The following is a 12515-nucleotide window of genomic DNA, read 5'->3' as shown; positions in this document are numbered from 1 at the left end:
TGAAATGTGGTCAGTGGGTAAACGAACTGTTTTCAGCTTATGTAGACATGGCTTGACAACAACTGTTGGAGTTCATTCTGTTTCAAGTGGGCTAAGTTTTCTCTTAGTCCAATGTAGATACGGTTGATTTGGCTTGCTTGATATGTTCCAATTCAATATCTGTTTTTAGAATTCTCCCCAAGGTTGACTAGACGAAGCATTGTGGCTTAGGCACGGTGATTGGCCATATAATATTTTTCAAGAGGAGTTCAAATGGGTTTACAAATGAGTTTTAATGAGTAACCTTACAGACCTGGGTTGACCTTTTTAATGTTCAGTCGAATAAACCTTGTATTTTTTCAAGGCTTTTTATTGTCAGGGAAACCAACTTGATATTAATAGTAATCTTGCCAGCATGTTGTTTACAATGGTAAGATGATTGGTTTTCAAATGCAATTCAAATATATATTTTTCTCTTTTCTCTCCATTTTCTCCCTCCCCCTCTCTCCCTCCAGCCTTCGCCTTGTGAGTGGTGTCGCTGTGAACCAAATAACGAGGTGCACTGTGTGGTCTCTGACTGTGCCGTCCCAGAGTGTGTCAACCCAGTCTACGAGCCAGAACAGTGCTGTCCCATCTGTAAAAACGGTAAGGGCTCTTCCAGTTGTGTCTTTCGGACACACACACACACACACACACACACACACACACACACGCACACGCACATGCACACACACACAAACACACACCGGTTTCACTCACAAACTTTCTGTACATGAACCTTACGATTGCATTGCTGATTGTTGTGTATATGCAGCCTGGTAAACCAGACTGACGCTGTGCTCACCATTGTTTCACAAAACAGAATGATGAACGAGGCTAGTGTATTTGTATATTTCTTACTGATCTTATAGTTTTTTTTGTGAGAGTAACACTTCCATTGTATTCATTACACATTCATTACGCAAATAAACGTGAAACCTGTAACTGTTTCAAACTCAACCCATATACACACACACACACACACACACACACACGCACACACGCACACACGCACACACGCACACGCACACACACACACACACATACACACACACACACACACACACACACACATACACACACATACACATATACGCACACACACACACACACACACACACACACACACACATACACACACACACACACACACACAATACAAAATTATTAAACTTTTATGACATCGAAACCAATGAAAAGATGATCTATTTCTCTATGTCTGTCTTTTGATGATCAGTCTTCAGTCTCTTTCAGTGTTTTATGTTTTATATAAATTGTTGCCTTGGGGGGCTGCCTGACTGCTAATGAGGACAATACTAACTGCTTTAATTAAATACGACACACTAAGCAGAAAAAACACAGGCTCAGATTGGCCCATTGATTACGGGGCATCCAGAGAGAGCATAACTCTGTGTGTGTGTGTGTGTGTGTGTGTGTGTGTGTGTGTGTGTGTGTGTGTGTGTGTGTGTGTGTGTGTGTGTGTGTGTGTGTGTGTGTGTGTGTGTGTGTGTGTGTGTGTGTGTGTGTGTGTGTGTGTGTTGCTCATAATGGGCCCCTGGAGGGCCCTTTATCTCCATGTTGCCCTGATGCCCTTGTCAGTCGCAACCAATCCCCAAATTATAATTATAGAATTCCGATGGCTCATTGGCTAGTTATAGGAGTCAGGGCAGGAGATATGGCTGAGCCAGCCCAATCCAAGAGATTGAGAGAGGGAGAGAGAGAGCAAGAGTAGCTGGCTGGTCTGGTTGTGGCTCATTTGGTTTCATTAGCCTCAGGGGCTGGATTGATCAATAGACAACTGGGACAATCAAGGATCATGAACGTTATATGCTGGAATGGCATAATGATTTAATTATCATCTGATTATGTATATTTTGTTACCTGAGCCAAATACCCACTATGAGGATATATTCTTGCTGGTCAGAATTCATGATGATAATTGTGCCCTAGTATAGGCTAACTCTATCAAAGGAAAAGCCAATCGAGGGACTGAACTGATGGTTGATCAAGGAAATCCACATTAGAGTATCCACTCAGGATATTGTTCATTGAAGAATATATAGATAGATGAATAAATACATTTCCCAATTTAGACTTCAGATGAAATCTAAATATTATCTACCTTAAAATGACTGCGTATTTTTCTTTGTCGCGTAGTTTGACCTATATAGGCTAAGCTCTCTGACAGAGGGTAACGAAGGTGTACAAGGAAGATGCCTGTACACACACACACACACACCCACAAGCGTGCGCGCTACACACACACACTGGGCCTGCAGCTGGAGGAAGCACTAATCCACACAGACAGGATACGGTGACGCCCTTGTGGCGGTGGCATTTAAGCGAGCCTGCCATCTCCACCCCCCTAAGAAACCACTGCCAGCTCTGGCAAGATTATTCTCTTGAGCCTGGAGTGTGTGTGTGTGTGTGTGTGTGTGTGTGTGTGTGTGTGTGTGTGTTTCGTGTAATGCTCATTCCTGGTGTACTGTGGGAGGATAGAGGACAGATCCCTTCTTGTAGCCTATTCCAGTTGGACGTCTTTAGGAGCTTGCAGGAGACAGAGAGACATGCCTTCTCACTTCGCCTGCTCTTGAGATGATGGTTCGCTTCAAAACTACAAAGCCTCCCTCAGATTGGATAGATAGTATGCATATCAAATGGAACCCTATTTCCTATATTTACCTTAACATTTTAGCCGTTTAGCACACGTCCTTATCCAGAGCAACTTACAGTTAGGATACACAAGTCTCTGAAGTCCATGCGGACGTGACCACACGCACACACACTTTCTGATCCCACTGTTTTGCCAAAGTCTGGAAAACCAAACAAAACATTTCCATATGACCCCTTAGATATGGCGACCAGGCGTCCCTGATTTCCAGGGGCAGTACCCTATTTTGGTGGCTTGTACCTGGCTAGATCTGTCCCTGAAAATGTTCCCGATTAGCCATCAGAAAGTGTCTGCATCAGCAGACACATGTTGACTAAAGTACCCTAACATGTAGAGGGCTTCATCAGGCTTTCTTCAAGGTTTCCTCTTGGGCAACTGAGGAGCTGAGGAAACCCTCAGCATTATGCAACTGTCTGTTAGGTTTTGCTTTGAACAACCTAGCTATATCATAAAGGGATAGAATATGAATTTACATGCAGAATAATGTAAATGTAGCCTACATAAAGTTGTTTTTCCCTTTTACAGGGGAAATACACATGGAAATGAGCTAGTCTTATAAGCTTTTGTCTTTTACTGTTCATCTGAACCGTCTGTCACTGTAACTTCCAGGTGGACAGTCATGTGACAACACACAGAGACAGCTGTGGACAGGTAACATGCATCCCTGTTGACAGCCCTGACAGACAAGCATTGGCTTTGAATGGAGCAACGTCCCAAAGTCCCAGAGCCTTGTCTTGTCAATCTTCTGCAGTGATAGGCAGTGGAGACTGTGTCCTTGCTTGTGGATATGTCCCAAATGCCACCATATTCTCTTTATAGTGCACTACTTCTGAACAGGGCTCTGGTCAAAAGTAGTGCACTATGAAGGGAATAGGGTGTCATTTGGGAAGTATCTTGTGCTTTCCTCCTGCTGTGACTCTCCAGTCGTAAACAACCACACTTGGCAGGGCTGCTCGATGCTCACTTCTCTCATCAACCTCTGCCCTGTTTGTCTGTAAACCATGCCAGCTATACTAAGGGTGGATGGTGGATCAATGGGAGTTAGGTCTTGGCAATAGTTCACTCATGATGTGTCCATTGAGGTACAGGTCAATCGATGGGCTTTTATCATGTCTGAGAAGACCAGGAGAGTGTTCCTGGGCATAGATGAGGGTGAGGTGGGTAAGGAGTTGGAAGCAGGTGGTGGTAGAATATGATTGTTGAATTGTTGTAATGTGCGTAATGTTTTTATGCAGACATAATTTCAGGAGAAGAGACTCGTTCTGTACATAGATGAGGGTGAGTGGGTAAGGTGTTGGAAGCAGGTAGTAGACTAGAGGGTTTTTGGTGTGTTATATATTGGATCAGGCCATTAGGTTTGTTTAGTCCAGCAGATACAGTAGTCACAAAACTTTTTAAAAGTACTTTTATCAAATCAAATTGACTGCCTTCGAATTGAGCCCAACCCAGGCCTAGAGACAAGATATTTGAATGCAATAAATATTAGACCTTCGAGAAACACTGAAGTTTTGTCATTGCATATTTGGAATTCTGCTGGTTCATGTCCCTCATGTGGGGCTTTAATGTGTAAGTCTATTATTATTGTTTTTACATATGATCACTCCTAATATTATCATATGTGGTTTGAACAGACAGTTAAGCGTGCATTTGAAACGGGACCCATTCCTTAAATAGTGCACTACTTTTGATCTGATCGTTTTGGACAAAGACAATGTCATTGTGAACTTGCTGGTCACACAAATCAATCAGTAAAGCCATTTCCCTGAGAGTAGGTGGAAGTGTTCTGCTGCTAGAAACGATCCTCGGAATAGGTTTAGACTGAAAGGCCCGCCCTTCAGAGAATCTAGAAGGTTTTATAGATCTCTGTTGGACTGTTTAAAAGAGCGGCTCCAAAGTCACCGTCACACCAATTGAGCCACTGATTGCTTCGTTTCAATGATTAAAACTGGAGACAGAAAATTCCTGCCACCACCTGCATGCTCTCCTGTAGCAGGATAATAAAAAAGGTGCTGTTTCCTGAAGATTGTGAGCACAAAACCTGAATACTAAAATCTATCACTGTGGTTGTTGTGTAGAATAGCTATTTATGAGATTGCAAAAGGAGTGGAAAACTATGAATCCTTGGCTACGTCTCGGTTTATATATCTCCATGCTCCCAAAGTGTGATCTTGTTCTCCTTCCGCCCAAAGTGTGATCTTGTTCTCCTTCCGCCCAAAGTGTGATCTTGTTCTCCTTCCGCCCAAAGTGTGATCTTGTTCTCCTTCCGCCCAAAGTGTGCACTTGTTCACTTCCCTGCACTGATTTGAAGGGAAATCACTTGTATTCGAAATATGGTGGAAACTCCCACTAACCCATGCCTCCACCCATCCAATGCCTTTAGATTTTGGAAAGTCGTGAACGAGTGCACACTTCAGAAGAAAGGAGATCTTATTGGAACGCACCCATAGAAGGCAGCAGGGTAAGTCATTCACAAGCCATCTGATTATCAAAAACACAATCTGGAGATAATTAGCTTTTCCATAGATATTAAATAAATCTTGGGATAAAAGGAACACAAATCTTATCTGAAGAAAAAGGGAACCGCAAAACTAATGTAATCTCAAGAAAAAACTGATTCCGCCTTAATCATTCATCAGGATTATATGCTGGTGTAATAAAATGTTGGTGTGGTGTATGGTAGGCTATGGTGTGCTGGGAAGTACTGTTCGAGGAAGACTTTCTAGAGAGGCTGCAAGGCTTTCCTAATCTCAGCACCCAGAACCAAATCTCATGTGCGCACTGAAAAACATTAATTGTTAAGTCTGTCACAAGTAGGATTGCAAAGCTACTGGTAATTACCAACAGTTGAAGTCGGAAGTTTACATACTTGGAGGTTGGAGTCATTAAAACTAGTTTTTCAACCACTCCAAAAATGTCTTGTTAACAAACTATAGTTTTGGCAAGTCGGTTAGGACATCTACTGCATGACACAATACCTTTTTCCAACAATTGTTTACAGACAGATTATTTCACTTATAATTCACTGTATCACAATTCCAGTGGGTCAGAAGTTTACATACACTAAATTGACTGTGTCTTTAAACAGCTTGGAAAATTCCAGAAAATGATGTCATGGCTTTAGAAGCTTCTGATAGGCTAATTGACATGTATTTCAAGGCCTACCATCAAACTCAGTGCCTTTTTGCTTGACATCATAGGAAAATCTAAAGAAACCAGCCAAGACCTCAGAAAAAAATTACAGACCTCCACAAGTCTTGTTCATCCTTGGGAGCAATTTCCAAACACCTGAAGATACCGTGTTCATCTGTACAAACAGTAGTACGCAAGAATAAACAGCATGGGACCACGCAGCCGTCATACCGCTCAGAAAGGAGACGTGTTCTGTCTCATAGAGATTAACGTACTTTGGTGCGAAAAGTGCAAATCAATTCCAGAACAACAGCAAAGCACATGGGGACAAAGAGCATACTTTTTGGAGAAATGTCCTCTGGTCTGATGAAACAAAAATAAAACTGTTTGGCCATAATGACCATCGTTATGGATGGAGGAAAAAGGGGGAGGCTTGCAAGCTGAAGAACACCATCCCAACCGTGAAGCACGGGGGTGGCAGCATCATGTTGTGGGGGTGCTTTGCTGCAGGAGGGACTGGTGCACTTCACAAAATAGATGACATCATGAGGTAGGGAAATTATGTGGATATATTGAAGCAACATCTCAAGACATCAGTCAGGAAGTTAAAGCTTGTTCACAAATGGGTCTTCCAAATGGACAATGACCAAAAGCATACTTCCAAAGTTGTGGCAAAATGGCTTAAGGACAACAAAGTCAAGCTATTGGAGTGGCCATCACAAAGCCCTGACCTCAGTCCTATAGAAAACTTGTGGGCAGAACTGAAAAAGCGTGTGTGAGTAAGGAGGCCTACAAACCTGACTCAGTTACACAAACTCTGTTAGGAGGAATGGGCCAAAATGCACCCAACTGATTGTGGGAAGCCTGTAGAAGGCTACCCGAAATGTTTGACCCAAGTTAAACAATTGAAAGGCAATGCTACCAAATACTAATTGAGTGTATGTAAACTTCTGCCCCACTCGGAATGTGAATGTGATGAATGTGAAGAAATAATGTGAATGTGAAGAAATAAAACCTGAAATAAATCATTCTCTCTACTACTATTCTGACATTTCACATTCTTAAAATAAAGTGGTGATCCTAACTGACCTAAGACAGGGAATTTTTCCTAGGATTAAATGTTAGGAATTGTGAAAAACTCAGTTTAACTTCAATTGTATGTGAACTTCCGACTTCGACTGTATGTCAACTTCCGACTTCAACTGTAAGTTACCAGAATCTTCAGTAATTTTGGTAATTAACAGAAAATCTATGGCAATCTATTGTAAATTTGGTAACTTGTAAAAATAAAATTGTATTCATATATATTAAGAATGTTGTTATATCTGTGTCTATATTGTCGATTAGCTTCTAGTATATGGTTCAACAAAACTAGCCTAATTAAAGTAAAAAGCATCTAATCAACAATGGCATTTTTTTCAGTTCATTCTTTCAGTTAACTCTTCCAACTATTGACTTTTCTTCACAACTGCCAGCAGTTTGACACCAAAACATTGGCAACAAATATATTTTGACATAATAAAATAAATAAAAGTGTCATGCCGACACCAATGGGATTCACTACGTTGATGGTTTATATTTAGGATCATGTTTTACAGCTGTGTCATGTGATAAGTCCACACAGAGGGTCAGAGATAATTACAGACGCCTGTGACACCACTAGATGTCTTGTGATGGATTGCATAAAATCCTTGAAAGATACCAAAATTCTGGTAGGTGACTGGTAAACTTCTTAAGTTTCCAATATAATACCCTCCCTTTGCAACTTTAGTTAAAAGATACCAGTAAGAATATGATGTAGGGGAGCTTTGTGTTTGAAGAAGACTTTGTAGAAAGACTGAGGAGGCCTTTCCATGCAAACTATAGCTCTGTGTTAGCTTTGTATTTGAGAAAGGATAGCGGAGGCCATAAAATGCAGACTGTAGCTCTGTGTTCAAGAGGGACTTTCCACAGAGGCTGAGGCGGCCTTTCCATGCAGACTAGGAGTGATTAATCTCCCTCCTGCCCCTCAAAGCAGCTTTCTCTGTGTGTGTGTGTGTGTGTGTGTGTGTGTGTGTGTGTGTGTGTGTGTGTGTGTGTGTGTGTGTGTGTGTGTGTGTGTGTGTGTGTGTGTGTGTGTGTGTGTGTATATATACTCCAGCCCTCTCTGTGCTGCCAAGCCGCTGCCTGCCCTATCTGCCAGCCTCCTCTCCTCCTCTGCTCGCGGTGCATTAGGATGCAACGCGTTCTACGTCAAGGGAGAGCCAGGCTAACAAAAGCGCTTTAGTGTTGCAAAAACAAGCCCATCGGTGCATGCCCGTGAAAGGATCTGTGCATCGGTTCTGACTTCAAAACTCCCCAGGCAGGGTTCTCCACATCACTCTGCCATCCTCTTCTAACAGAACCCCCCCGAGAGAACCACCACCACACTCATTTCTCCTTTTCTCTACCCTCCCTCCCTCTTTGTCTTTCTTCCATCTCTCTCCCTCCCTCTCTTCTCGCTCTCGTCCTTTCCTCCCATGAGGCAGGTCCAAATTGCTTTGCCGGAACGACGATCATCCCAGCCGGTATTGAAGTGAAGGTGGACGACTGCACCATCTGCCGCTGTCACAATGGGGACTGGTGGAAGCCAGCACAGTGCCTGCGCCGGGAGTGCCTCAACGGCCAGACGTTGTCATAGAAACCCCTCCCGGGACAGTGTCGGTGATGTGCGGTCAGGGAGCGCTCCTGCCTGCTGCCGTGGCAAACCAACAATGCCCTCATCTTGTGTTATTGATATGATATGATGGACAGGACAGGAGCCCAATTCCTTGGCAACTTTGGCTAGGAGACTGCATAACTAGCTGAAATGAAAAGCTCTTGTACACAGTACCTACACACCACCACAACTTTAAACACAGAGGAGAGGAGAGAGCAGGAACTTTTATTGAGACTGTTTTTTCCCTGTTTTGACTGTGTGACTATATATATTTTCTGATAATTACTTCTTGCTTGTGCTGCTTATAAACACAATATATTTCATGAACTAATTTCCTCCTAACCGTTGGCACTGTTAAAATGCTCAGTTGTTTTCTGTAAGTCTGTAAGCTTGTTGTAGCTCTCACTCACTCACTTACAGGTGTTTTGAAAATGAGATCTAGGAGGGTTGAACAGGACACAATGACCGGACAACCAGAAAGCACACAATTCATGGCGCTTTTAGAAAAAATGGGTCTGGTGTTTAAATCGAATAAGTGAGATGTCTTCATCATGCCGCTCCAGTGTGATTTACAATGGTCACCCAAGGATATCACTCACAGCTCTTGGCTTCTCACTTCTTGTATGATCTCTGTTTGAGTCAATAACAAAAGTTCATTCTTGGGGATGGGGTCACTGAAATTAATGACATACAATGTCAGCATCCCGATGTGTCATCTGGTCTGGCAAAAGCTGCATAACCACAAACAGATCCCCTCAGTTACAGTATTTACAACACAGAATATTATTGATGAGACTGTCTTTGAGGTGCTCCTCTCTGCATGGGGAGAATGGAGGTCAGTTTTATCCAATTTATCCAACCAATACATTAGTAAGTGATAAATCACTGGAAAAAGTAGAAAAGGGAACCAACTTTACTTACTACAGGAGTTGAAATAAGGTCTTTAGTTAGAAGCCATGCAACCCATAACAGAGGGGGTAAAAACTGCTCCAGCATCAATACACTACCGGGGCCATTCCTCTTGGCTTAATTGCCTTTATTGTTTTCCCTGACGGCCCAAACCAACAAAAAATATTCCTCCGAGCGAACAGCTTGAACTTGTTATCTAAGCAATTAGCGAGCCAAGCAGCGGCCTGCTTTAATTTCCCTTAATCAAGGAGTATTCAGGCCGAGCCTCTCTGCTCTCAGCAGTACGTCGCCCGCCTTTCGTCTGTAGGCAGAAGCCAAGCACCAAGCACACTCGGCAAGAACTCTGAGAGAGACAAAGGGGAAATCTGCATATGTCTTCTTGATGCTTCAAAGCAAAGGAGCACTCAGACACTCACACATATGCACACACACACAAATACTTGTACGCAAACCCTCTCGTCCTCCAGAGGCCCATACACACAGCTTGCACAGTACTGGTAATTCCTTTTCACCTTAAAACATGTTGATACATTGTACCCCAAGAAGAAGCACTGAAGCCAATAAGGCTCTCGCTGAGATCAACAAAAAAAAAGCTCCTATCCTCCCGTTTTTAGATTACACAATAGATTGTTTGAGCTAATGCATTGCTTTGCCTATAAATTCCTATTGGTTTCATTATCACACTCCAACCAACTCCACCCAACCTGTGTAGCGTGCACAACACACGCTCTCTTTCTTTTTAAAATGATGAATACTAGTCATTAATTCGAAGGCGAATTTCCCACTAAGCACATGCAATTCATCACTGATACTTTTTGTATGTGTTTCAGTGAGAATCCATTCCTGTTAACCTTTTAGAAGCTATTCCTCCTGTTTGATGGATGAACTACTTAATAACGCCTTCCAGCTCCTGGTAATGAGACAGAAATGAACACAGGAGACCCCTGACTAGAGGTGTCGGAATAGAATATCACATAGACTACATCCCAAATGGCATCCCATTTCCTTTGGGCCCTGATCAAAAGTAGTGCACTGTAGAGGGAATAGGGTCCCATTTGGGACACAAACAACATATACCTTACCTAACGAGCCGACCCTCCCAAACATATCTCTGTCTGCACTGCAGCCACAGTATTGTAGACTACATTCTGTTCTACTCAGCTGCCTGCAGTCTTATTATTATTGAATGATGGGGAATTCAAAAGATGAACGAATGAGGGAAGGGGACTTAAATTTAGATTGCATCATTATGGTTAGAGTTGCTCAAGTCATTTTTATCATGACCTTGTCTTGTGATGAATGAGTCAGTCATAATGAGAAGAGAGACTCCATCTCTCAAGCCAGAATACCTACACAGGCAATACACATCACTCTACAGGTCCATACATTGTATGAGACTCCGTGACACCTTTATCAGTCATCTCTTTTAATTAGGTCTATCATAGGCCTGATATCTGGGTCATTCATTTTTATGACTGGATATAGATTGTTTCGTCCTCCTTTATTATTTTGTGTATCTTGTGTAGAACGAGGCTGCTAGCTATCTTTTAATTTCTCAACGTTTTTTTTAGCCCTTTTAATGGTTGATCTCAATGTAAAGAGCTTCATGATTTAGTAGTAGTGTGGGTTGTAGGGTCAGCTAACCTGTGATCCCTTAGTACCTCCCTCAAGCTCATGCAGAGCAGACCCTCCGGTCTTAGATCATGTTGAAATTACCCCTCTCACATTGATAACAACTCATTATGATACTTTCTCTCTATTAGCGTTGGCATTGTTGTTTGTCTCGTGAACATTTATGCAATGATGGAAGGAATGTCTTATTAGAGTAATGCAGAAGGACACATTCAAGAATGAAGGTTAATAAGGCAGTAGTCTCGTAATTGTTTTTAACACCAGTTACCACACAACTTCTTAAACGGGTTACAACAGGGAGCTTTCAGAGTGGTCCAACTGTACAGTGACCTTCCAGTTTGGTAGGAGAATATTCTGAAGTGTGCAGTAGATTTTGAATCCATCTCTGAGACCCCAGCTGGAGTGAAGAATTAGCCTTATTGAGCAATAGTTAAACAAATGTATCAAAAGATAGTCTGAGGGAGCAGTCAATATCCCTGTTCATTTTCTGTTCATAAAAGAGTCTGGTCTTTTGTGTGTTTCTGGCCTTGAAAGTCTAGCCTACTGCTCATGCACTCACTAGCCTGACAACCCACTCCAAACACTGCTCATTCACCGCCTGTCACCATGCTGTAAAGGTGTACCATACCATTGCTCTTTTCATGAGACACCGACTTATTGTAGCTGGACGCTATGAAAGATTGTTCTATTGCTTTTTTTTCTTTTTTTTTACAGAAACTCTTATATAAAGTGTGCCTGAAAACCAACAAGAGTACTATCTAATATGGAGAGAAAAACACTTAAACAATCAAACTGTATTATTACATGGGCACTGTGGGTTAGTCCTAAAGATTACACAAATGTTAACTCCTACTGTTATAATTTAAATGTTATATTGAATTAGAGCCAGAAATTATAATAATAAAATAAAGACAGGATTTGTTTGGAAGTACCAAGACACACAAACACCTCTACACCATAGCTTAGAAGACAGTGGGTACATCTAATCAAACACTCCAGATGTTTATTCCAAATGAAATTAAACAACCCTTGGTGCCCTTCATGGTGTATAATAACTTGTAAATACCTTCAAAATGTATAATGTGTGTTCTGGAAATCAGAGGTGGAGAAAAGAAAATGTGTATTATTTATGAAGACAAAAACTATTTTGTTAAAGACTGAAAAATAAGTGTTATTATACAGCAAAGGTGTGTGTGTCGATTTCTTTCCTTCTTTTATTCTTCCTTCGCACTTCTATCGCCCAGGCGGAAACACACTCCTACTCAGGCTCAGGTTGAGAGTGCACAGATTGCAGATACTGAACAAGTGCAATTCTTCACCACTTTATTGTAGGAAAGGTAACTTATTGTTCAAAATATGACCTCTGAACATTTTACTTCCAATTCTTCACCTCTGACATGGACAATATTTCATATGACTTACAACTGAAGCATCATGCTCTTTCACATCCCCATGTTTTTGGGAGCAAGAGAACAGGAT

The 12515-nt window shown here is 41.9% G+C and overlaps 1 protein-coding gene across 2 annotated transcripts in view; it reads left to right on the top strand.

Moving 5' to 3' along the window:
• The window catches only part of vwc2l (von Willebrand factor C domain containing 2 like), a 29051-nt gene extending 16829 nt beyond the window's left edge, over positions 1-12222 (top strand). For both annotated transcript variants that reach the window (XM_021597493.3, XM_021597494.3), the window contains 2 exons: positions 495-624; positions 8326-12222. In XM_021597493.3, coding sequence (XP_021453168.1) covers positions 495-624; positions 8326-8477 — 282 coding nt within the window. In that variant the 3' untranslated portion in view covers positions 8478-12222. The remainder of the gene's footprint in view (positions 1-494; positions 625-8325) is intronic.
• The last annotated feature ends 293 nt before the right edge of the window (positions 12223-12515 follow it).

The sequence above is a fragment of the Oncorhynchus mykiss genome, chromosome 3 (genome assembly GCF_057628025.1).
Source record: "Oncorhynchus mykiss isolate SJ-2025 chromosome 3, ASM5762802v1, whole genome shotgun sequence".
Lineage (NCBI taxonomy): Eukaryota > Metazoa > Chordata > Actinopteri > Salmoniformes > Salmonidae > Oncorhynchus > Oncorhynchus mykiss.
This window is presented reverse-complemented; position numbering and strand designations above follow the sequence as displayed.